The 27,954-nt window shown below is 40.0% G+C and overlaps 1 protein-coding gene across 9 annotated transcripts in view; it reads right to left on the reverse strand.

The window, feature by feature from the left end:
• Dock9 (dedicator of cytokinesis 9) overlaps positions 1-27,954 on the reverse strand; it is a 259,553-nt gene that overhangs the window by 134,147 nt on the left and 97,452 nt on the right. For all 9 annotated transcript variants that reach the window (XM_042682626.1, XM_042682624.1, XM_042682620.1 and 6 more), the window contains exons 2-3: positions 12,011-12,127; positions 660-749 (exon numbers count right to left, since the gene is read on the reverse strand). In XM_042682626.1, the coding sequence (XP_042538560.1) occupies positions 660-749; positions 12,011-12,127 (207 nt within the window). The remainder of the gene's footprint in view (positions 1-659; positions 750-12,010; positions 12,128-27,954) is intronic.

Below are 27,954 nucleotides of genomic sequence, written 5' to 3' on the forward strand. Positions count from 1 at the left end.
TGCTGGTGGCTCACGCCTGTAATCCTAGCTACTCAGGAACCTAAGATCTGAGAATAGCAGTTCAAAGCCAGCCTGGGTAGAAAAGTCCGTGAGACTGTTAGCTCCAATAAAACCACTAGAAAACCAAAAATGGCTCTGTGGCTCAAGCGGTAGAGTGCTCGCCTTGAGCTGAAGAGCACAGGAACAGCACCCAGGCCCAGAGTTCAAACCCCATGACCGACAAAAAATACTGCATCTCTAAAATAACAAGCAAAAAAGCAGGGCTAGAGGTGTAGCTCAAGTACTAGAACACAAGCTGCGCAAGCAAGCTGACTGATTAAGAGGCCCTGAGTTCAAACCCCAGGTTTGCAAAATAAAATACCTAACACCATCGAAATTCTATCAATGACATACCTTTCAACAGAGAAATCCAGTGATTTACAAATTACATCTTATTTTATGTCTACAATCTAAAATTTTATGGAAATAATACGTTATAGTCACAAACTCTGTGAATATTTTTGTTCATTTTAGACTGAGAACTTCAAGTATTCTATTTTAACTCCCATCAATATAAATAAGCTTTCTGATACTGTCTAGAAAAAAAATTTCTAAAATATAAAGAAAAGGGAGTTTAAAAAATACTTAAAAATGGAAATTCATATTGAAAAATGCCTTACCTCTGTAACAAATAAGCTCTGTGCTTCGTCTTGTGCATTTGCAGGAACCGTGGAGCATATGCATCGACCCTGCCGCCTCAGAATAGCTGTCTATGGACAAATACAGTAGAGTGAGATTGGTTAACATGAAGGCCAGGCCTCCCTGCAAGGTAAGTACCCCGAGGCCGGTCTGGCACCCACACAGTCCCTCCAATTCCTACCAGCAGGTGGGTACAGCTGCTTTCATGGGTCATATATAACACACTGTATCTGGCATCCTGAAGTTCCAAAGGGTGGGAGAATTAGCATCCCATTTCTTCTAGATCAGGGGCCCCCATCCACTAAGCCAGGGTGGAGGTTCCCAACACCCCAATACTTGATCTAGGACATTTTTTTTGGTTATTATATACCACTTAGCACTTGTAAGTGTAGACTGTACACTTAAGAGCTCAGTGGTATTAAGTATATTCACATAGTTGTGCAACCATCATTACCATCCCTTAATTTTATCTATTCTTGTTCATTGCCATATTCCAGTGCCTAAGAACATGCATAACTACCACAAAAAAGTCCTAAATAAACAACTGTTAAATCAATCTACAAACAATAAATGCTTCATCTTTTCTTACAAATTTCAGAGCTATTCTTGTTTTATGCTTACTTATTGTAAGCATTGAACATTGTAACTATGAAATATAGTAACTATGATTTGGGTTTCAGAAAGGGTTTTCTACATTTTTTCCTTTGACTATGGAACCTGCTTTGGAGAAAACCTGTGATCATCTCTCCATTTGAGCCTCAGTAAAGAACTTAAAGGACATGAACTTTGCCTATAATTTTTTTGTTGTTGTTTGGGGTTTTTTTTGTCTTTTCTTTTTTTGGTACTGAGGATTGAACCCAGGACATTGCACTTGCTCGGCAAGTGATTTGCCACTGAGCTACATCCCAGCCCTTTGTGTATAATTTGATTTTGTTTCCTGCCCCTTTTCTCTGTGCTGTATGTACCTGCTTCATCTATATGTATTCTTTTCTTGTACTATGTCCACCTTTGAAAGAAAGTATAAAGCCTTGATTCCCTTATTGAAAAGGACGTAAGTAACTGATCTCTAAGGTCTTTGTAGGTGAATTTTTCATTTATTGAACCTCTACACAGGTTTCTTATCTCCACTTGACTATCAAAAAGCTGGAAATGAAGCTGTGGCTCAAAAAGGTATAGTGCCAGCCTTGAGAACAAAAGCTCACGAACAGTGCCCAAGCCATGAGTTCAAGCCCTAGGACCTGCCCCAAGGGGGGAAAAATCTATTAAATTCTATAACTCAAAATATTTTCTATGCTAGGGAGGCACTCTACCACCAGCATGACAATCTAACACTTTTGTTTGTTATTTTTAAGATAGGGGTTATGCGTGGGCTTGTCTGGACTGTGGGTCTCCTATTTATGCTTTCCATGTGGCTGGAATGACAGGGGCCAGAGCACCTTGCTTTTTGTTGGATGAAATAGGGTCTCATGAACTTTTTACTCAGGCTGGCCTCGAACTGTAATCCTCCCAATTTCTGCCTCTTGCATAGCAAGGATTATAGGTGTGAGCCACCATGCACAGCTCCTTTCTACTTTTCTAACAGTTAAAGGCACATTCCTGCTAAATGGGACTTGTATCTCTTTTACATAAATCAACATCAAGGCAGGCATTCAAAGAAGATCAACCCTATTTCTGTGTTCAGAAATACATTCTAGTCATCCCACAGCAACTGTGGGGAATTGGTTCCAGGCGCTCCCACAGAAACCAAAATCCAACAATATTTGTCTCCTTTATAGAAGTGATGAGTATTTACACAACCTATCCACATCCTCCTATATCTTTCAACCATCTGTACATTAACCTATACATAATTCAACGTTAGTGCTATGTTGCTATATTCTACTTTTAGTGGATAATGACAAAGGAAAATGTGTATATGTTCAGCACAATTTTTCCCAAATTTTCCAATCAGTGGTTGCTTTTAGTCTGCAGATGCAGAACCCAAGGAAATGGGAGGCCAACTGTATTTCTATTGCACCAAGAAAGCATTAACTCTGAAAGGGATAGGGCAAAAATATTTCACACTATAAGTATAACAGGCAATGGAAGATTAAATCTAAAGATTGCTTATACTGCAAACAACACTGAGAAATCCCAAAGTACACAACACAGGTTCTAGATGCTGTAATAAATACTTTTTAGTTGGTATTATTACTAGGTGAAACAATGATGACATTAGTTACATTGAGAAAGAATAGGCAGGAATCTTCAGAGTTATCCATAAAATCACAGAAATGACTAAAAGGGAAGAGAAAGGGCCAATGTGTTCTCCCAAATATGAGAACACATAAGAATCCAGGCCAGTCTTGATGACACTTTTTTAAATTTTTGAGTGTTTGATGTTTTATGGATTCCATTATCACCATTAAGCTCAGTATATAAGAGAAAAGAGACAAATTGTATGTTATGCGGTAAACTTACTAAGTATTACCACTTTTTTAATGTAATAAAGTAAAAAAGCATTGCCCCCAGATACAAGTAGGAACAGCAAAACTTACCACTATTTCCAAGTATAATTTGAAATTGCAAATTTCAAAAAAGACCCTTTTTAAAGCCTTAATAAAGTTTTTTCTCTTGATTAAAAAGACTCCTTCTAAGCACTGTGGTCACTATGGTGGAAAATGTGGAGCTGCTTCAGCCAGGAGGTCAGGGCATGGGCCATGGAGGGGGCACACGTGAGGTGCCAGCTTCCTCACCTGAGCTGTCCCTGGGCTAGGAATCCAGGCAGATCCCTACCTCCCACTTCTCCCTACTGCTCTGCCCTTATGGCCTGCTTAAGCTCTGTTTCTTCAGCTTCAATTTGGAGTCTTTCTGTCTATTCATTTAATTCCTGAGTTCTTCCATATGTGACTTTGACCCTCCTGAAATGGGGAATACTGAGGAGCTCATGTTTCCAACCATAAGAAATGTGAAGCCAATCAGTTCATTATATGTCCTATGGAAGAATTTGAGAAGGAACATTGCAAAGAGTTTTGAATGGAGAGCCAGGAAACCTGAGTCTCATCTGAGCTCTGCCTCTCATTAGCTGTGTAATCTTGGGGAAAGCTTGAACTTTCCACATACTCTAGGATCTCCAGGTTTCCTTTGTGGTTTAAAAATTGCCCTGTTCTGTGAACATGAGGTTGTAAGTCTCATCCCTCTGAAATGGTTATTTAAGTCTTAGTAATTGCTTTTGAGAAATCAAAACATAAAGTCATCCAGAAAAAGAGAAAAGTTGGGCTTGTATTTGCTTTGACTTATATTACCCTATTTATTTTCCTCTGTGAAAGGAATTGTTGGAAATTGTAGGAAAGATTCACTATATAGATTTAAGTAAATATAAGAATACTAAAAAAGGAATGCTTTTGTGTCATTCTTTTATTTTTCTAACTCTCTCAACTCACATAGCATTGGTTTTGTATTAATCATTTTATAATGAGCTTTCAATTATAAAAACATAACTCTTAATTCCTGGTGGGAAGTATTCATATTCTCTGGGTAGTTAAAATATCATATTTTATAAGATGTTAATTAAAAGCTTGAAACAAAAGGCTCACCCTTCCCCGAGACTGAAGAACAATGAACTAAAGACAAATATCCCAGAGAAGTGGGTGGGCTGCAACTTGAGCCAGCTGCACAGTGGTGACAGAGTCTCCTCTCAGTTTTAACGAACTAAGCTGGGAGTGTCTTCCCTCAGACAGAAAAGCAGACATCAAGGAGAGCCCAGAGGAGAAGTGTGGTTTTGGTGTGGGAAGAGATGGGAGCATGCTAGGCAGACAACTCAGGGGGCTGAGCCTCAGCTCAGGGCCCTGAGCTGAGTCAGAATCAGCAGAAGGAAGGTCCTTCTTAAGAGCAAGTAATAGAACAGGACTGCAGCCATGGACAGTGTGAAAGGGAGGTTTCTCAGAACCTAGATCTTACTTCAGAAGTCTATCCCTTAGGAATCAGAACAGCCTGGAGTCAGAAAGAGGGCCCACTAGGCCTCACAGCCTCAAATCTAATCCACCCTTCAGATAAAACATGGGCTGTCTTAATTGAACATTCAATTACTCCCCAATCTGCAATTTCATAAAAGGTATCCTATATCTGTGGGTACTGTGTGTGTGTGTGTGTGTGTGTGTGTGTGTGTGTGTGTGTGTGTTGTGTGTGTTGTGTGTGTTGGTACTAGGGATTGAAATCAGGACCTGTACATTATCCTTTTGCCCTTTCACTCAAAGCTGGCACTATCACTTGAGCCACACCTCCACTGTTGGCTTTTTGGTGGTTACTTAGAGATAAGAATCTCACATAGAAGTCTTACGGACTTTCCTGCTGACTTTGAACCCTCATCTTCCAATCTCAGCCTCTTGAGTAGATAGGATTATAGGTGTGAGCCACTAGTGCCTGGTGCCATATTTTTTAATTGTGTGTGTGTGTGTGTGTGTGTGTGCGTGCGTTTTTCATTTACTTAGTATCCCTTCAAACCTCTGAGCACTTATTTTATGCATTTGAGAGAAACCACATTTTCATCTGAAGGGAAAAGGGCAAGTCTCAGTGGGCACTGGTAGTTACAGGAGGAGAGAGAAGTGGACACAGCTCAGGAGGTCCAGGAAAGAATGGCCTTGTCATGCTGCTATGCCTTGCTTGACCCATCTCGTTCACTAAATGATAAGTCCTCACTTAAATTTTTACTGTGTCTGGCCAGGCCAAAGGGATATAACATCCATATCACTGTTTAAAAGTTATCATCAACTTCAAACTACTCCCTATTACATGGATGGCTCCCAATAGCTCCTTCCCTTCCTGTCTAGTTCTAAGCCAAACTTTATGGTGTCTTATGGTGGGAACTGTGCTTGGGGTATTGGTCTGTACATCAGAGGATTTTGATTCAGTGCACTACTAAATTGTACTATTAGACAACTCTGAAAAGTTTGCTGTAACTTACTAAGCACAGAAGTAATGGAGCCTTTCAAAATATCTGGCAGATAAATTTGCTTCAGAGCATATGACTTACTTCATAAGAAGATTCAGTACCCAAGCTATCCTGGAAACTAAAATTCACACAGGGCGTTCCCACATTTCACCTCACAGATCATGTCTGGGCAGTTGATTCACAATGTCTGTTAAGGACACAGTTTCCTAAATCTTCTCAATGTTTCCCTTACAAAAAACTAGGAAAATGAGCAAAGCATGGAGAAGGAATTCCATTTAGGTTTCTGGAGGAATTTACTCCAAACTCCAAGGAATACTTCAAAACTGCATTAGAAAGAATGGGACTTGTTTCTTTTTTTTTTTTTTTTGGGTCCGGTCGTGGGGCCTGAACTCTGGGCCTGGGCACTGTCCCTCAGCTCTTCAGCTCAAGGCTAGCACTCTACCACTTGAGCCACAGCGCCACTTCCGGCTTTTTTTTTTAGAATGGGACTTGTTATGGGCAGAGGAAAGTACATTTCTCAAGGATTTTCAGAGTCTGCTATCACCTGACAGATTCTACACACCCACTTTCTTGGGACAAAGGCTGTCTCCATAACAGTTCCTTTCTTTTAGCACTTGCTTAGGCAAGGTTTCATCTTTAAGGTTTGTTTGTTTGTTGTCAGTTGTGGGGCTTGAACTCTGGGCCTAGGCACTATCCCTGAGCTCTTTAGCTCAAGGCAAGCGCTCTACCACTTGAGCCACAGTGCCACTTCCACTTCTGGTTTTCTGGTGTAATTGGAGATAAGAGTCTCATGGACTTTTCTGCCTGGGCTGGCTTTGAACCACGATCCTCAGATCTCAGCCTCCTGAATAGCTAGGATTACAGGCTTGAGCCACCAGCATCCAGCCCCATCTTTTAATTTTTTGTCTATTCACTTAGCAGTGTCACCTTTTGTCTTGTGTGATGTCAATGACTTTCTCCAAAGTATGCAGCGCAATGAACTAGTTTAGGGCACTCTCCTATAAACCACAGTGTGGTACCCTAAGGGCTGTGGCCCTATTCTCCTGTAATGGTTCTCCTAAGAGGTTGCCAGTCACCTTCCGAAAACTCCTTATCTGAGCATTAGATCTCAGCTGAAATCCTTCAAGGACTTCTCACTGCTGACAGAATAAAATGCAATATCCTCAATACAATCGAAGACCTTTCTTGAACAACTTAACAGACTTTCAGGACTGCTCCTCAGCTTCCTCCACCCTGAGGAACATGAAGTATTTCTGATTCCCAAACATCCTGGCCATGGAGCTGCTCACACTGACCTCCATGATCACACACAATTTCCCATGATGACTAAAAGACACTTCTGCACAGCCCATTGCAGTTAAGAATATGGCTAGCTACTACTCATCTTTGCTTCTCTCGTGCCCAGAATAACACCTCACACAAGATCATGGGTGTCAATTTCAGTGTGTGAATTCACCTCTTCCTTTTCTCTTAAGCTGAACTTGGGAATTTCTAGGCTGTGAGCTCCCAGAAAACTCACTGAGCTCTCAAACTCATATTACCAGAACAGACTGCCATAGGACTGATTTTTCTCATGACACTGGAACTTAACTTAAATCCCTTGCTCATCACTATTAACATTAGCACATGCTTTCCTAACTTTTGAGCAATTTGAAACCAAAGAACTTGTCTTACACTTACTGTTCCAAGCAAATTAGAAAGCAGAGCCCTTTGTACAACTGTAAGTATTAATAGAAATAAATAAATATACTCCAACTCAGCTGGTCAGTGCTAGCTGAAAAAATAAAATTTTCTGTTTAGTAATAAAAAAAATTACCTGTCATTTTTCTGTAAAAAGCATTGAGTTAGAACAAAAATTCCCTTCTCCTGAAGGTTTGGCTAATGTCAGTTTAGAAATATTTATTGTTCAGATTTTTTTAGGTAGGTCCAATTACAGACAGGAGCTAATATCCCAGAAACCACAATGTTTATAGCCACTGAATTCTGACTGACAAAAATTTCGAGGAATTTATTAAAATAGCACTTTTCCAACAAAGTATTAAGTGAGGGTTTTTGGCAGTATATACAAAAAAGAAAAGACAAAACATTATAAAAAATATATTTTTTTCAATAGGACAGATGGGAAATGAGATCAGGGACTTCCAGGCCTTTGTAAGTAGCGGGGCTTGGCTTCCTCTCCAGGTCAGTGGTTTGTAGATTGTTATCAGTCTCATGTAAGTAGAAGAGGGTAAGAACCAGAGGAAAAATAAAAATCAGGATGTTATTGAAAGGGAAATGGAGTAACCACATTTCCTCCACAATGCTGAGAACCCTCCATGATTCTGCACTATGAAGACATTTCCGAAGGGAAAATTTCTAGGATATTCATTATAAATAATGCTTGCTCTCCATTTCCATCTTTCACTTGAGATTCTCTTGCTCACACAATGATGCTGAAGAAACACCACCTACAGCCATCAGGCCCATCTACCCACAACACATTCTTATCTTCTCAAAGTGAATTTCTATGTACTGTACTCCCTGTGCTGACCTGATGTCAACCAGCATTTTGTTTTCAATTTCTATGAATCTGATTATTCTATTAATGTTAAGTATATTTTAATAACTGTCTTCGCCCAGCATAATATCCTCAAGATTTATCTATGTTGTGACATGACAGGACTTTCTTCCCTTTAAAAGCTGAATAATATCCGGTTACATGCTAATATCAAATAACAAATACAAAAATACATTTTATCATTCATCCATGGATGGTGGCTTCCATCTTTTGGCTACTGTGACTAATGCTGCTATGAACATTTTGTATAAGTATTTGTATCTTTGCTTTCAAGCCTTTCAAGTATGTACTCAGATATGGAATGCAACTGCTCTTCTTATGTTTCCATACTATCCCTATTTACACCAAATCCCAAAGTCTAATTTTTATGAAATATGAATAGTATCAATAAACTCTTTTACTATTTACATTTTTCATACTCTATCATGCAATAAATATTGTACAAATGTAGGCTACATAACAAATTAGGATATAGAAGTTTAAAAGCCAGGTACAGGGTTGTGAATGTGGCTCACTGGTAGAATCCTTGCCTTGCATGCACAAGGCCCTGGGTTCAATTCTTCAGCACCACATAAGCAGAAAAAGCCAGAAGTGACTCTGTAGCTCAAGTAGAGCTCTAGCCTTGAGCTGAAGAGCTGAGGGACAGAGCCCAGGCCCAGAGTTCAGGCCCCTCCCCCCCCGCAAAAAAAAGAAAAGAAAAAGAAAGAAAGAAAAAAAGAAAAAAAAAGCCGGGTACAGACTCAGTGGATTCAGGGTTAAAGCATGTCATCAGCAGCAGCAGCAGCATTTGGGAAAATACTTTGATATGATGAGAGAATTATAACTGGAAATCGTCATCCCCAATAAGAAAAGTCATTCCAGGCATTACATTCAATTATGTAAAAATATGTCATTTCTTATATGACATTCATTCATCTACTGGCAGTGCTAGAGTTTGAATTCAAGGCCTCACACTTGCTAGGAAGGCACTTTACCACCTGAGCAACACCCCTAGCCATTTTTACTCTAGGTATTTTTTAGATAACATCTGTCCAACCTAGGCTACAACACCTCTATTTGTACTTCCCACTGTAGTTAGTACATGCCACCATGCATAGCTTTTTCAACTGAGCTTCCCTAGCCTTGAATCATGATACCTCTGATCTCAGCCTCCCAAGTAGCTAGGATTGCAGGCATGAGCTACCATGCCCAGCTAATATACATTCCTTGACGTAAAACATTTGTATCTAAAAGTTACCATCTCTATCTATATTATCTAAGTGTTCCTTATTTCTGTCCATGGACAAATAAATTCTTGAACTTTATGCCGAATCAAGTTTGGTAAGCACCCAAAACTTTAAGACAGTTTGCCATCACTGAACTAATTTAGCAAGAAAGCATTGCATAACTAGCCTCACCTGATGACAAAAATGGAGCCCATAAGAAAACAAGTAATAGTGCCCCAACTTAACTGTGGCCCATCACAATTTCTATGAAGGAAACCAAAGCTGAAATTCAAATTGTTTAATCTTGGGGGTAAATGTCCCTCAAATAGAAAATAACACTTGCTCACTCATCCTTGGCCAGTAAAATATCAGTGAGTGCTCTGCCTTTCCTAGAATATGTTATCACAGTAGTAGTTACAGGCAAGTAGGATAGACTGGCCTCAAAGCTTTAATCATCTAATATTACAAATGCTTAACTGTCTAGGTTCCTTGTCTCTCAGGGAAACAATAGTGCTAAGCTAACTATTTTGGTGTTTTTTGCTTGTTTTTGTTTCTGAAACAATTTTATCTTGGGTATGCAAATATAACTTTATATTCTTGGTAGCAAAACTAAAAGAAAAAATATCTCATTGCTTATACCAAAAAAATTACACGTGATCAAAGAAACTTGAGATAATCTTTTGTCTCCTCAGAATATACAACAGGAAAAAAAATGTGTCAACAAGGAATATAATTTTTTTTTTTTTTGGTCGGTCATAGGGCTTGAACTCTGGGCCTGAGCGCTGTCCCTCAGCTCTTCAGCTCAAGGTGAGCGCTCTACCACTTGAGCTACAGCGCCACTTCCAGTTTTCTGGTGGTTTATTGGAGATAGGAGTCTCATGGACTTTTCTGCCTGGGCTGGCTTTGAACCTTGATCCTCAGATCTCAGCCTCCTGAGTAGCTAGGATTACAGGCGTGAGCCACCAGCGCCTGGCTAGGAATATAATTTTTATTCATCCAATTTTGCTTTACCATTATTTCTAAATTACAGCCATCACACACCATACTGGAGTACCCTTTTATTTTCCCTTCTGCTGTGGAGTTCTATTCATCAAACACTTCTTCCAAGTATGGTATTTTTTTTTTTTTGCATGATCTGAACTTACTTAAATTTTGCATTGATCTGAATGAGTAAAAACATGGTTTTGAGCAACAACACACAACTCGTCAATTTTGTTCCCATGGCATTCTGTTTTTTTTTTTTTTAACTTTTTCTAGGAAAGAACTAAAGAATAAACATTTTTCAGTTCATGTATAGTGTGATACATGAAGCAAGTAGGAAGAGACAACATTTGTAAAAATTCTCTTTTGTTGTAAATGAGAATCTCTTTAAATTGATAGCTAAAAAAACTTTGAAGGATTATAATTTAACAACTTCTACTAATACAAGAGTTTCTAAAGATAATTTATAATGCACATAAAATGGTAAGTAGATATGTTCTTAAAGGTGAGATTAGAAAAGTTATAAGGAAGTTTTTAACACTTGTTTCAATAATTGCCTGTTCATTTTTACAAGTATGCACACTTTTAAAATTAAATAACAAAGAATCAACAACCTTATATATATATATATATATATATATATATATATATGTTATACACACAGCAGTTCAGTCACAGAAGACAGGGTTTTATGCACACACACACAGACACACACACACACACACACTTCAGTTCACAGAGAACAGGACTTGGATGGTAACATCAGGTAAGAGATGCCAGTCACAGTACAAAGGTAGAGAAAAAAAAGAAATGCCAAGATTTAGGTCCCTGGAGACCAGTTGCAATAACCAGAATCTCCAAGCAAACTTAGGTGCCTGGATTGCCACACACTACCACTCGGAAGCTTCCTGGAGGAAGATGGTTATCTCTAGTCCTTAACAGCCTGTCAGTTGCTTAACATGGATCATGGGCTAAATGCCTTCAAGCATCAACACAAAGAGCAATACACAGCAGAGCTATCAGGGCATTCCATATTTCCTCCAAGGAAAGCACCTGCGTTACACTAAAGGGAGGCTTTCCGACATTCCTTTATGACATGCTCCTTCCCCTGGGAGTCCAGACAAAGTTCAAGGCTTTTCAGGGCAGACTTCCAAAGTGCCATCCTCCAAGGACACACAATAAAACTCCACTATTCTCCAGGAAAGCCATTGTTCAGACTCCAAAGCACCTGGTTTAAAAAATCTGAACCTAGGCTGGGGGGTAAATCTCAGCAGTAGAGAGCACTTGCCTAGCATATGCAAGGCCCTGAGTTTTATCCACAGCATGAGGGGGTGGAGAGTGAGGCATCTAAATCTGAAACAACCTCTGAAGACATAACAGACACGTGTGTCCATAAAAGTCAATCCAGACATGGCATTTTTATTCACAATAATATACACACACAATACGTTTGCATGTATATATTCATAATATGCAAAAGTATCACTAAAATATGAATTCATTCATAAAAGTATATGACATAACTTTTCTCTTAAATAACACCATCTACTCATCTTTTAAAAAATCATAAAACAACAAACCAAACAGTATCAATACACAAAAGAGAAGAATCTATAATGAGCAGATATATAGTTCTATTGATACAACTAGGGAATTTACCTGAAAGTCATCATAAGGGAAGAGAAGCATCTCCCTCAAACAGTCATTCAGGATCTGGGTCTTCCTCTGAACGATGACATTTTCATAGTCCAGTGGCTCAATTAGCTTTGGCTTTGCCTGTAAGACCAAAAGAAAAGTCACTGAAATATTCTTATAGATAAATGCACTTTCTTAAGCATCAAGAACATCATAAATTCCATGGTTTGCATTTTTCAACTTTTCTACAGTGAGTGTGTTTGTTTTATTATTGGGGGAAAATACCAGACATTAAGGGGAAAAAAAGATGCTTTCAAAATGAAAGAAGACCCTTTCTATATTGTTTTGTCCACCCATAATAAAGCTTACTTTGTTATTTAAATAAAAATAGGTTTGTATTCTGGTGAGTCTTCTAGTCATTTATTGGGTCACTCCACCAAATTAGTCCCTTTAAGTCTTCAGGCTCTGCCAAAGCTGTTCTAATTAGGGAACCAGCCACTAACTGTTCATTCTACCTGTCCCATGACAAATATATCCATAAGGTCTATTTCACTTAAGGCTCCATGCAACCTTACTGAGTCTCAAAATATCACCATGAAATAGCTATATATTCACATACGCAATGCCCAAACAGAAAACCATGAGCTGGACCAAAACCAGGCAATCAGGAACAACTATTTCAACCACCTGTAGGTGAGCCCTAAGAGATGAAGATGTCCATCCTCACATGCATTGAATGGAAGAAAGAGGTAACAAGCAAGTGAGAAAGGACTATATACTCAAGCTATTTCCAAAGTTAACCTCTTCAGTAAAATCTCTTTTGTTTACCAGCATAACAATCCTCAAGTTAATGGATCACTTTCCACATACAAAGAACTGACAAACCTAGGTTGGACACATACACAAACACACGCACATATACACTCAACTAGATATACTGCAGTATGTAAAATGTTAAAATAAGTGTTTAATTGGATGTTTTCAGAAGTAAAAATAGTGTATCAACAGTGACTGCAAAATTATTTTTGAAAGTATTAATAACCTGATATATAATCTCTATAAGTGCTATATATACCTTGATAATTTATATATAGGAAAAACATAAAAGACATTTGATATGTGGCATCTAAATTGTTAATTGCAATTCAGGCTCTTGTGTGTCCCCAAACCTTCATCTATCCTTTCCTTCCCAACACAGCTCGATTACATTCTCTTAGCATCTTTGTGGTTAGGTTGGCCATTGGCCTGTAAGTAGAAAAGATATGACCCCAACACCTAGGCCAGAAAGGCTTTCATGTGACCCCTGTATCTCTACTTCCCTCTAGCAGCACAGGATGCAGCAGTGGATAGTAAGGCATTAGTGGAAAATGGAGCCGAAGATGGAAGGCATCTAAAGCTTGAATCATCCTGTAGAAGTCACCTGCTTAAAATAGGACTTTAAACACCCAGTGAGCCAGAACTGAACCACCTTGATTCCTGAATTGTCTAAGGCAGTTGTTAGCCAGCTTGCCTCCCTAAGATGTAGACACATGATGCTCAAGATTTAATTTGATTACTTGATTTAAGCAAACTCTACATTTTTTTGACATTTCAACAGCAAATGGAACATCAAAACAAGTACACTATTATTATAATTTGGCAAAATATGTGTTAGGAGCGAAATGAAAAAAAAGGAAAAACCAAAAAACTGAAGCTAAATATAGTGAAAGTTTAGATAACATAATTTGTAAGAGTGAAAGTATAGGTAATACCTACAAAATATAAGGATAAACTATTTATTTAAAAAATTTAAATATTCATATAAAGTAATTATTTCAAAATAAGAATTATCACAGGAAAAAATATTCTCCAAGAAATTAATTCAACCTTATATTTCCGTTTGTTGCACTGCATACTGTGTGATAAATACAAGTTAGCAAAATTAATGTCATATTGATAACATTTTTTGGGGGGGGGGTCTGGTCGTGGGGCCTGAATTCTGGGCTTGGGCGCTGTCCCTCAGCTCTTCAGCTCAAGGCTAGCGCTCTACCACTTGAGCCGCAGCGCCACTTCCGGCTTTTTTCTTTTTGCTTATGGGGTGCTGAGGAATCGAACCCAGGGCCTTATGCATGCAAGGCAAGCATTCTACCACTGAGCCACTTCCCAGCCCTTGATAACATTTTTTTTCCTTAAGAACCATTCCCACATTCCTAATAAACCCAAATGTTCATATGGCTTTCTAAAATTCCAATACAAAGGGGTCAGATGGGCAAATGTCACATACTGGCACAGATGTCACGCTCTCAGGGGGCTCACAGAGTCTACCACATGGCCACAAGCCAGTGACTGCTCCATGGCCGCCCAGGCCATGGGCATGGGCTGGGGCTGAACTAGGGGCATCTTCACGCAGGAACTTCTATCCCCACTCCTTCAGAAGATTAGTAGCTTAACCCCTCCAGGGAAGATTCAAGTCCCTTCAGATTCTTTGTCAGAAGACAACAGGACTCCTTAATAGAAGGTGCTAGAAGAACATTGGTAGAAAAGTACTTTCCTTTAGTCCTAATTTTTTCTAGTTTGAATTTTTGTCCGGCTTTCCCTTGCTTCTACAACATAGCAGCCAGGGAGTCTTCTGTTAACGACCCAGGAGTATATACGCCCCCAAGAAGCTGTAATAGGCACCCCAAGCAACTACCAAATACATCCTCCTGCTCAGTGGTACATCCCTGGAGTGACCAGTGGGTGATTGCCTGCCCACTACCTCCAGCCTTCCAGTTTACCACAATCCCTCAGGTCATGAGCACACTCTCCCAAGTAGGCCTGAACCTTAGTCTGTGGTAGAGAGGAGGGTTTTCCAAGATTGTCCTTCTCTTCTACTCTGCTTCTAACATCACCTGGCAGGCATCAGCAAACTGTTTGCATAAAGATCCAGAAAATAAATATTCTGGGCTTTGTTGCCCTTTTGGATTCTGTCAAAACTAGTAAACCCTGACACAGTGGTGGAAAGGCAGCCAGAGGGATTACGCAAACAAATGGAAGTGTTACAACAAATTTTTATTTACAAAAAATGGACAACAGCCAGGGTTGGCACAATGGAAGTTTGTTGACCCAAGTTTTAGAGTTATCTTTACTTCCATACTAGTTAATAATGTTTCACCAATACAATAACAATAATTTTTTCTTTTGCTGGTACTGTTCTTTGAGTTGCTGATTCAACTCTGGGGTGAGGCCTCATGAATTATGAATTTGCATTCCTAACAAGTTTCCAGGTGCACTTGAAGAAGCTGGGCCCAGGATCCTGCTTTCAGAACCTCTGTTGTAGACCTTTTATGAATGGAAAGTCCCATAGTCTTCTTCCTTTCTGATTTCAAAGAAGCCTGAGAAACAAATGTTCAAAGATAGGGCCTTGTGTGTTCAAGTTACATTCTTCGCACATTATACAAGCAATAATAAGCCACAAAACATTTTCTGAATGTTGCAGACTTAAATTTGCCATTGCCCATCCTGTTTAGAGAAGAACAGCATCCTGGAATATTTTCATGAAAACTGGTGATGTATTAGAATTCAAAATATGATGATACAGATGTGCCAGCAGCAGCTATACCATGACTGTCTTTGATCTGCAAATTTCTGCTTTTCTTTTAAAGAAAATCCCTATGCTGCTATCAAATGTTGCAAAGCTAGAAGAAATTCTTCTCAAATCTCAGCAACACCATACAAATCATGATTAATCATGCCAAGGAAAGACTGATCTGTCTGTGTAATTTTAAAAATGATACTACAAAATCACATTAAATGAAGATGTGATAAAGAATATCAAACAAGGTAGTGGTGTACAGTGACATGAACCCACAGTTCTGCCTCACACCTACCTCCTCTCACAGCTACTGCACCTGCAGCAATGGGTTCCTGGCACATACAGGGCACCACACTGCCTGTGTGATAGGTGGTGGCACCTGGAAGCCCACTGCCTCTGACCTTAGCTCTCTCTTGAGCTCTCTCTTTCAAGGTCACTTGAAAACAAAATGTTGAAGCATGTGTACATACATTCACAAAAGAACATGATGCTCCACCCCAAATAATAGGAAGAAAGTATCATAGGCATGAGTCCAGAAGTTCATTGATAAAATGTGTTGTTTTCATGGACTGCTAATGTTTAGAGCTTGGGTTAACTCACACTACATATTCAAGAGATATTGAGAAGAATCGTGTTTTGAGGCCAGCCTGAGCAAGAGCAAAAGCCTCTCAACCAATAAGCCACACATGATGGCGCGTGCCTTCATTTTAGCTACTTGGAAGATATAAATAAGATTGTGGTCCAGATCAGATCTTGTTAGGTAAAAACATGAACCTCTATGTGAAAAATAAATAAAGCAAACAGGGCTATAGGGTATGACTCAAGTACTAGAGTACCAGCCTAACAAGCATGAGGCCCAGTAGCACACACACACACACACACACACACACGCACACACACGCACACATGCACACACGCACACACACACACACACAATGTAATATTGATATTTCTTTTCAAAATCTAAATATTCACTCTGATATCTTATTTGATTTTTAAAATTCTGCATAACTTTTCTTACAGAAGGATTCTAAAATTCTGTGTGCTTAGTCTCTCTGTTAGACAAACAGAGATTAGGGGAGCTGAGCCTCATTGTCACCAGGGACTGTTGTTAGGTCAGCTGAGTTACTATACATAAAGTCAAAGCCCAAATGTAGTCACAGACTAAATTAGCTTATTATCATTAACATGTTGTGTGCCTCACAGGTTTTTTTCTTTGATTTTTTTTTTAATGCTTCACATATATTTAATCATACCAAAGTCTTTACAAAAGGTTTCTTCTACTGTCTGGGCACATATAAAATGAAACAGACAACAATGGCAGGAATATAAACCAAGAAAGAAAAAACAACAACCACTACCACCAAAAGGCCCTAACAGAGAAAACTATAATAGAGATGACACTGATATTCAGAGATTAAGCCCAAAGAAAACATAAACAGATGCTTACACTGTAAGCTGGACTGAGGACTGATGCAGTTTGTGTCAGGAAGGATTGAGATGAATGACAATTGCCAGATGCAGGTCAAGGGATACAGAGAAGCCCTTCAGATCCACTTCCATTAAGCCAGTGCCACAAAAGCAGAAAGAGATAAGGTGGCAAGACCCCAGGGACACTGCTCTCAAGAATTATGGAAAGATGGAAGCAAGCAAAGCCAAAGTTGGAAAGGCCCAGGGCACACAGATGGTTTCCTCACAAAAGATCAAACCTCAGCTTCCAAAAAGGTAACCCACACAAATGGCCTGGAGCACGGGTCACGTGATCAGAATGGCTGGAAGAAGGACAGCATGGGCACAGGCCAGCCACAGATATCATGACACAGAACCCTGACCTAGTGAGCACAGCAGCTGACTATGTAGAAACCTTCAGAGTTCGCACTCCCCTACTACTCTCTAGGATGCCAAAGTACATGATGCCCACTGGTATCTCTACCATTGGCTGCTCTTCTAGGCATTCCAAACCCCTCTCTCCACAACAGCCCACATTCATGCAAAATGAAATTCCAGATGGAAAGGCAATCGGAGGCAGGAAAGCTTCTCAACACAGGAAAACGAGATTCTCCTGGAATGCAACAGACTTAGCACTGACTCACAAAAATCAGTTCAATTTTGGCCAAACACGTACAAGGCTTTGAAAACCATGGGAAGAACTAAGCTCAAAGGAAGACAGAGCAATCTTAGTGTACTTCCCTCAGCCATGAGGGCCTCCTGTGAACTTTCTAGACAGTTATTGCCTTTGTTTCTTGGTTATTGAATGCTAACTCAAGCTGAAATCCTAAACACTACTTCTTGAAATAGCAAACTAAGGAAATGGCAACTCTTGGAGGATTCTATTTTAAGAAATGAGAAATTCATCTTTCCTGCTTATAAAGAATTTAGGACTTCCTTATTTCTCTACATGACAATAAAGGCTATTGAATAGGCTGAGACAAAAATTCTTCATGAAAATGGAACTAACTTGAAGGAATGGGTGGGCTTGGGAGAGATGGTGGAGAATGCTGAAAGAGGTGACATTGATCATGACTCATTGTACTCATAAATCAATAGACTGAAATGAAACTCTTTGAACAACTACTTAAAGATAAAAAGGTAAATAAAATACATTTTTAAAAATTCTTCATTTAATGTGGTCTATTTTCAAAGTACTCCTCAATGTGGATGGGGACATGAAAGGCCTCAAGGTAAAGGAGGGGTCTGAAAATAACTTCTTTTAAGTGTGGACCTCACAAGACTTTCACAATTGACCACAAACTCCCACCAAGAACTTCTTGAAGTTGCTGGATTTGAAGGAAGAATTCTCATTCTCCTGTAACTAGGGTGAGCAGAAAAACTTCACAGCTGCCTTCTATCCTGTGCACGAATGTCACCAGCAGTCATGTGTTTCTTTCCTCCACATATTTACTGAGTTGGTTTCATGTGCACAGTGCCAGATCTTGGAGGAACCAAGGCCCTGTGGTTGAAAATCACTGTTTCCCAAGCACATTTATTTAAAGTCCCACAGTTCACCAGAGGCAGCAGTCATGTGGAATATACAGTGTCCTTTAAGAAAGTTGTCTTCATACGCTGAGTTTTCTCATCACATTGGATTTCCAGAGTTCTGAAACTCCCAGAGACTGATGCACCTAGAGGGCTCAGAGTGAGTGGGAAAACATGTATAAGAAAAGCAGAATGAGTGATAGCAGGCAGGGCCCAGGAGTGGCATCTGACCCACTAGAACAAATCTGCTCTCAGCTTGATCGTAAGATCCATGAGGGGAAAGACATCTGTTTGATTCACTGCCTTCTCCAGCATCTGGAACTGTACCTGGCATGGTGTGGCCTGCAGTCATGAACTGTAAGATGAATGGGGGAGCCTGACAACATGGGACTTCCTAAAGGAGGCCACAGCAACAGGACAAATCAACCAGGACTCGGGGTGGACTGAGGACTTCCTGCAGAGGAATAGGAAACTCAAGGGAACATGCTAATAGATGTGACTGAAACTTATATAGTCAGAATGGAGGAGTTAAAAATACAAAAGGATGGATACAAAATTGGTGGAGTCTCCTAAGACTTTGGAAGGCACACTGAAACTCCAGTTTTAACAGATTCACTAAGAGCAGGGTCCTCCTTGAGTGTGAGTTTAGGAAGCAGGGAGTTGGTAAGTGGGTCAGAGCTACAGACAGATCAAAGTGACAGTAGGCCAACATGGAAAGCATCAGTCTCGGAGTTTCAGAACTCTGGAAATCCAATGTGATGAGAAAACTCAGCGTATGAAGACAACTTTCTTAAAGGACACTGTATATTCCACATGACTGCTGCCTCTGGTGAACTGTGGGACTTTAAATAAATGTGCTTGGGGAACAGTGAATTTGAACCACATGGCCTTGATTCCTCTGAATGAATGGTTCTGAGAAGAACAGCTCCTCATGAGGGGTTCCTGTTCCATCTTCATTCATGTAGCCCTCAATTTCTCCTCTAAAATATGCATGAATACTTGAAGGGTACTCATATGAGGGAATGCCAATGGTTAGCTCTCCTTTGGCCCCATCCCAAGACTCCAGCCTATAGGAAAAGATAAGGCCAGGAGGGCCATGGTGAGAAGGGCACTGAAGAAGCCAGAAAAATGAGAGGAGGACCATGGGGATTGAGATGTACAACTAGGTCCCACACCTTTCTTCAGCCAGAGGAAAACAATAATAAACGTGTTCTTTTACTCTTAGACAAGGTCACAAAAACAGGACTTCTGTGGGGGAAGGTACATTGCCTTTAAGTACAACATTCAAAAGGCTGAAGCAGGAGAATGATGAGTTCAAGATCAATCTGGGTAATACTGTGAGACTTGCTCTCAAAAGAAAAAAAAAAAAAGACAAAATAATCAATATATGATCTCATTCTCACCAGTAATAAGGTTCTTCTCCAGACTGCTCCTTAGTGTGTATAGGAAAATGATTGAGAAGCTGTTCAGATGCACACTTTTTTTTTCTTAATGTGCAGGAGGTTTGCTAATATTAGCACTACCAGCTGCACAAACATCCGAACCTGAGGTCATCTGTGTAGTTCTCTTGTTTTATAGATCCAGAAACTCAGGAGCCTGGGAGGGAAGGGACCACTCTAGGGTCTCAGAGTCTCCTGAACCCTATCCAGGCTCTCCCTAGCTCTACCCCTACCAAAAAGCAGGGCCTATATTTTAATTTTTACACTGTCACTGGAAATAGATATATAAACGTAGGAGGAAAATGAGAACTTTTCTAAGTTCTGGTTTTGACTTACGCTCAAGCCTGAATATTAAAGCAAAAAGTTACTGTTTTGCAGACTTCAGAAGAATATATAAGAGCACCAAACTCTCAGACATCTAAATAGATTTCCCACTGCAATGTGGGGCTATCCTTAGAGCAGACTTTTTATTATTTTTATTTTATTATTATTATAAGATCATGGATCTTACAATGGATCTTATAATCAAGCTGGGAGCAAGCTGAGATTTGTTCTAGTGGGTCAGATGCCACTCCTGGGCCTTGCCTGCTGTCACTCACTCTTATTTTCTTCATACATGTCTTTCCACTCACTGTGAGCCCTCTGAGGGAAGAGGCTGAATCATTTTATCTTGCGTTCTCCAAGACCTGGCACTGTGCACATGAACCAGCTCAGTAAAGATGTGGGGGAAAGGAACACATGACTGCTGGTGATACACTTTTTAATTCACTTTTTTTTATATTAAAAACACTAATATGTGGTTGAATTTCCCTCTTTAAAAAACAGTCAAATCTAGGTGTCAGTAGCTCATGTCTGTAATCCTAATACTTAGGAGGCTGCGATCTGAGGATCGCAGTTTAAAGCTAGCCTGGACTGTAAAGCCTGCGACACTCTTATCTATAATTAACTACCAAAAAAGCCAGAAGTGGATCTGTAGAACAAGTGGTAGAGTGCTAGCCTTGACTATAAAAGCTGAAGGATAGTATCCAGGCCCAGAGATCAAGTCCCAAGATCCACACAAAAATAAAGAAAAACAAAAACAATAATAATAAAACCCAGTCAAATTAGAAAACTGTATTAATAAGACATGTCTATATGAAGTAAACTTGGCCACTTCAAAATCAATCAACTTGTCAGAAGGAAAAGAGTCTGGGATATGTATATATCATTTTTATAATCAACCATGGCTTTCCAATATAATTATTGTACTTATTAATATTTACAAAACTAAAGACTAAAGAGAAACTTGTCTAATAAAGAGTATCTGGAAGAAGAAGATCACAGAAGACAATGAGGAAATAATAAAGATGATGATAATAGTAACATCAATTAACTAAGCCTCATGGAACTGCTCCATTTGGTTAGCTGTGCTCAGTGGGGAACTCAGTATTGCTGGGAATATTAATGAGGAGAGGAAGACAAGATAGGAATTTAGGGACTTCCTTCATGCCTCTTGCCCTTGAAGTCACATGAGGGCACTGATAGGAATGGGAACAGCTCTCTTGTAAATACAGTGCTTAAAACATCTTTCTTTTCTGATACAGGGCACTGGACAAAACTTGCCAAAGAACAGTGTAAGGAGACCATAGAGAGAAGAGAGATAGTGTCTGAGGTACACCTGCTTGTCTCTCACACACACTCTCCAGCTCTCTGATGCTGCCTACCATTTATCTACAGGCAAAAAATAATGAAAGCGAAAAAAGAAAAAGATCCATCATGGAGCTTTATAAGTAATTTTATCATAAATGCATACTACAGACTTTTCTAGACTCCTTTTTTTTAAAGTATTATGCCCTGAAATTCTTAATTCTTCCTAGGCCAATGAAAGCTATTTTTGAAACTCTGAAATAAAAGAGGTTAAGTAATTAAAAGGCTCTTAAAAGCCAGTTTTAGTCAGATTTCAAAATAATTTAAGCTACTTATTTTGAGCTATCAGCATGGGAGATGGAATGTTCATGAACACATACAAGGGTCTAATAAGAGTTTCTTCAGACTTACAGACAGAAAGACAATAGAGACTAGTTATGGCAGGTGTCAGGAGTCAGAATTTAAATCCTTCTCGCCTAAGTGTTGACTATAGTTGGATATGGTACATGGGGTTCACTGTACCAGTGAAATGGGTCCCAAGGCTCAGTCCCGGACCCACAGCACTTTCTGTGCCAAGAAAGTTGCCCCAGATTTCCCCAACAGCAGGTTTGAGGTGAAGTATGGCACTGTTTCAACAAACTCTATGGTGCCTTCAGTAAACATATTTGAGAATGTCATATGAAAAATATTTTTTTAATTTTTGGTGTCAGTGTTTATTGGCAATGTGGCCTTTGGTACAAGTTACTTGGAACCTCAATGTGCTCCTGTCTGCCTCTATAAAAGTAGTGATTTCTCACACAGTGAGACCAAAAGAGGACATTCAGGAGAGAACCACAAAGGTGCAATGCCTATGAGTCTCTTTATATCTATCTATATAAAATAATATATATTACATACATATTTTTATTGAAATAAACTCCAAGATATAGAAACAAGAAACCTCTCTTTTTTTCTTAATTTTCATTTTGTGATGATTCGGTCTTCTTTTCTTTGTGTATGGAATATTCATATGTATAATTTTAGGAGGAGGGGAACTCGAGGGAAAAAGGGTGAAAAAGTGCAGCAGTGGAGTTCACTGGACACTGATGAAGTGAACTATACAACTCATGGGTGAAGTCAGGAGGGAGGGACTAGGAAAGAATGAGAGAACAGAAGACACTGTAAAAATGGAAATGTATTCATTACCTGACTCGTAATTGTAATCCCTCTGTATATCACCTCTATAATAACAATAAGGTAAATTATAATTTAACAAAAGTAGTGATTTCTATTCTCATCCTGGCAGTTGTTTCTATTCTCATTCTCAGTTATTGAAGAGTCCCAATATATCATGTCTGGTAGGTACCAGGTCACAATCTACCAGACAGAGGCTGTGGGAGGATCACATGTAGTTATGTAGAAGTCAGATTCAGTGGACTTACAGTCCCTAGGACATAAATTTCTTGGCTACATACATCTTATCTCATTAAAGCCCTCAAAATTCTGCATGGTGGCATTACCATCTTTCAGATGATGACAGTAAAGGTAGAAGATGTCAATGATTTAGTGAGGATCATATAGATGGTGACCCGGCCTCTCCTGACTTCAAGTGCAGGTCCTTCCCTATCACACAAGAACAAGAGCATAACACCACCTGACCAATGCCTCAGCTACTTCTCCTCCTCTACATGGGGAAGCCTACATCGCCATACCACCAGAGACAACAAAGCTTACTGGGCTTTCTGCCTACCTTTGAGCTTGCAGGGCTTCACAATCTCACCATGGTAGAGACTGAAGGCAAAGACACCACTTAAATGACACTCTTCTCCTGCTACAAGAATATTTTTTAAAGATTCAGGCAGGTACAGGTAGTTCATGCCTATAATCTTGGCTATTCAGGAGGCTGAGATCTGAGAATTGTTAGAGGCTAGCTAGGCATGAAGTCTGTGAGAGTCTTATCTCCAATCAACCACCCAAAAACAAGAAGTAGAATTGTGGTTCAAGTGATAGTGTCTCAGCCTTGAGCATAAAGGCTCCAGGACACAGCCCAGGCCCTGACTTCAAATCCCCCAGAACTGGCACCAAAAGAAAAGGCATTAAAAAAATCTTATTCCAAAATACTGAATCCCCAAAAAGAAACAGGTTTGACATCTCTGAAACATATTGATGTCCCTAGGTAGCATGTAGTTTACATTATAACCAACTATTTCACAGTACAGTCTCTGCAAGAGACTTTATCCTAAAATCAAACATTTGTTATTCCTACAGATTCACAAGCGCCTTACCTCATCCAATGACTCACCTCCCATGACAACTTCCTATTTTGAGGTTTTAAAGCTACAAAATGTGTAAATTTATAGTCCTGCACTGTGCAGTTGAAGTAGTCAATAGCCACATGTGACTACTGAGCACTTGGCACTTTAACTATGGCTATTCTGAATTCAGATGTGCTAGAGGCCAAATGACAACCTAGTATGACTAAAAGAGTGTAAGATACTTGGATATACTTTTTTTAAAAGACAGTTATACTTTGGAAACAACAGTTTAAAATTACATAATTAAAATGAATTATACCTATTTTCTTTTACTTTAACTTGGTCATGAGGTTCAACTTGGCACATTTGGGAGGCCCCCACTTCTGTACGACTGGTCCCCTAAAAAGAGCTGTTTTCTTCCCCTGTATCTTGGTACACCTCTACCACCTGTGCCAGCTATGATCCACTCACTGCAAAGTTGTGGTAAAATGGGCACACTAGTACAAGCCAAGAGGCTGCTGACCCCAGATATGATATTGGGTCTCAGGCATATTTTCCTGGAAGCAGTGGGGAGGACAGAGGGAAGAGGTGCTGGCTCAGAGATACAGAAAAGAATCTGACTTTTGAGTCTAATTCTACACTCAGGTACTTCCACAATGTGTTAGCTGACACTTCAACAGAAGCAGACTGTTAAGGGGGACAGCACCCACAATATACACAAGTGTAGAAAATCTACTCACCTAGTTATATCACCTTTGGCTTTTTAGCAATCCAACACATTTGGATATTGGTAATAAACCTTCAAAGGTGACAAAGGAAAAGGAAAAGGAGAGTGACAGGAAGGATGGAGGGTGGGGGTAAGAAAGAGTAGGGGAGGCCAGGCACTGTTGGCTCATGCCTATAGTTCTAGCTACTCAGGAGGTTGATATTTGAGGATCAGGGTTCACATCCAGCCCAGGCCGACAGTCTATGAGAATAATATCTACAATCAACCACCAAAAAAGCCAGAAACAGAGCTGTAGCTGCTCAGTAATGGCACTGAAAGAAAAAAATAAACAAAAAGAGAAAAAAAGAAAAAGGAAGGAAGGAAGAAAGGAAGGGAGAGGGAGAGAGAGAGGGAGGGAGGGAGGGAGGGAGGGAGGGAGGGAGGAAGGGAGGAAGGAAGGAAAGAAGGGAGGGAGGGAGGAAGGAAAGAAGGGAGGGAGGGAGGGAGAGAAGGAGAGGAGGGAAAAAAAGAAAGAGAGAGAGAAAGAAATAGAGAAAGTGAGAAAGAAAGAGAGAGAGAGGGAGGGAGGGAGGGGAGAGGAGGGGAGGGGAGGGGAGGGGAAGGGAGGGGAAGGGAAGGGAAGGGAAGGGAGGGAGGAAGGAAGGAAGGAAGGAAGGAAGGAAGGAAGGAAGGAAGGAAGGAAGGAAGGAAGGAGGGAGGGAAGGAAGGAAGGAATGACAAGTGGGTCCCCTGAGGGGGCATGCTGGGCTCCTGGCATCACTCACTACTGCCTTTCTCTCTAGCAAATAAATTGCAAAACAGAATTACAGGACCACTCCTGCTTGGGTAGCTGGCAGGACCCTCAGAGCTTCATTGGCAGGTATGTGGCACAAAGAAACTGAAAAGGAAACTGAAAATTCTCAAGACGTCACTCTCCAAGAGATTTCCAACTCCATGCAGCCCATTACAGGCTATTTCAGACTAGCAGAAAGTTGGAGAGAAACCATAATTTCCAAGTGTTCTTGGTTCTAAAATTATTCTCAGAGGCTATATGCTAGATTTAGGCTCAAGCTAGAGTTTCTTATAACTTCTGCCTCTTGGTCCAAATTCTTGCTTCTCTTTTATCCATTTCCAAGTGGCCAACATTCACTGTTCTTAATGTAATATCCTAATTTGCAACTCCAACCACCCATAACCCAAACAAATTTGAACAAGCCAAGCCTGAAACTCCAGGTTCCTAAACTCCATCCTAGGCTATTCTGTGATCAACAATACAACGCAACAACACAGAGCTTGAACCAAGGGGACAAAGCAAAATGGCCTACCACATGCTTCTCAGTGGAGATGGCAGGGGGCCATCCAGAGTTTGAGAAAGCAAATCTGCCACCTTGAAGGAAATCGCACTCTCTTCCAAACACTGCAGAGAACATGATGCCTGTTTTGCTAATAAGGGAATACACATTTCACGAGTGGCTCTAGCTGTGAGTTAGTGAAAAAGAAATCTACAGAGGAAAACGTGGCTCTAAATCTCAGCTATTCAATGGAGAAAATGATGAATGTCACATAAAGTGACTCCATATGACAACTATTTCATTCCTATGTCTGTTCTACCTCTTTAGGCCTGACCACCATTCCTTTATCTGCCTGTATGATTTAACCATGGTTGTGCTATTTCTTATAAATTAGCTTTTCTCTAAAAACTTTTAAATGTGTTTTTTAAGGACAGTGTTTTTATCTCTCTTATTCATCATTTCATTGCCAATATCAAATCCAAATGAACATATTCCTTTTTTTGGAGTGGGTGTGGTAACTGGGGTTTGAACTTAGGGCTTCATACTTGCTAGGCAGGCATTCTACTACTTGAGCTATAGCCATAGACCTTTCTGTTTTTGAGATAAGAGTCTTGCTTTGTGCTCTAGCTGGCCTAGACCACGTGCTTCTACTTATGCTTTCAGTTATACCTAGGATGACAGGTGTGACATACCATGCCTAGCTTTTTCTGCTGAGATGGAATCTTGCAAATATTTTAGTCTATGTTGGCCTCAAACTCTATCCACTTGATCTCAGTCTCCTCATAGCTAGGATTACAGGCATGATTCACTATGCCTTGCTGCTTTATTTGTCAGACAGGATCTCCTGCTTTCTGTGCAAGAACAGCCTCAGATTATGATCCTCTTTCATGTACCTTCTGCATAACTGGGATTATAGACATGAATCACCATTACTAGCTTGTTGATTAAAATGAGGTCTTGCTAACTTTTTTTTTTGCCTGGGCTGCTTTCAAACTGCAGTCCTCCTGATCTCTGCTCCTGAGTAGCTGGAATTTACATGTATCATCATAACCAGCCCTATTATTCACTTTTGTTAAAAAAAAAATGCATCTGTCTAGCTAAGGTATTAGACTTGACCTTAAGATAACAATCGAGGCTCTGCCACTTGCTAAATGTGCAACTTTGAGCAAATTACCCAACCTCTGTGTTCAGTTCCGCATCTGTGGGAAAAGGAAAAAGGATAGCCACCTGACCTGCACAACTGTGTGAGTTCATTGAAAGAATGAATTTAACAAGCATCAAATGATGCATGGCATGGAACAAGGGCCAACTTTTTTTATTATTACTGCACCAAAATAAAAATCAACTGACTACCTTGCTAAAAAACAGTGACCAGGCATTCTGACTGCACACTGATGACAGAATGTAAGAAAAAAAAAATGAAGCAAGTTTTAGATTTTTATGCAAGCAAGAATCCTGGAAGACAAGAGTGACCTGGTGTTATGAAGCAGCACCCAGCTGTGGAAGGACCTTCCTCCCGGCAGCGTGGCAAGCTGGTACCATTACTAGATTCATTTCCACACTATGGAAGCATGTCCTTCACAAAGATTCTTTCCCATGAACACTACACAAAACAGGTGTGCAACAGGAGACTTGCTCATCCAGTGTCCTCGGGGTGCTCAGGACTCTGCATGCCTTCTGCACGGCCTCCTGGGTCTGCTGCAGGTACTAAACAACCAAAAACATCATGTCTTCTCCAAGCAGCTACTGATGGGTTATCTGCCTGGAAAGGACCAGTGAGAATAACACTCTGTGTGCCTAAAAACTGCCATATGAAAAAAAGCCTATCTAAAGAGTAAACCCCTTCCTCACACAGGCCTTGCTACTTGGGGAGAGGGAAGCCTTTGATTCCCAATGTGAGAACCAATGAGCCTGGCACACTTAATAAACTGATCAATAAACAAAGAAGAGGAACAAGCAACATTTAGGGAAGGCTCATGGCTCTAAAGAAGTAAAGCATCCTGATTTTGTTGCCTATGATGTTGTCATGACACAATGCTTGCAGAAACTTCTTTCCCAAGCCTGCCAATATTTTGAAAACAAAGAAACTACATACTACATAACATCAACATAACATCATTACTTTTTAAGACACAGGGAAGG

This window comes from Dipodomys spectabilis, unplaced genomic scaffold, assembly GCF_019054845.1.
Source record: "Dipodomys spectabilis isolate Male_0828 unplaced genomic scaffold, ASM1905484v1 ptg000075l, whole genome shotgun sequence".
NCBI classification, from domain to species: domain Eukaryota; kingdom Metazoa; phylum Chordata; class Mammalia; order Rodentia; family Heteromyidae; genus Dipodomys; species Dipodomys spectabilis.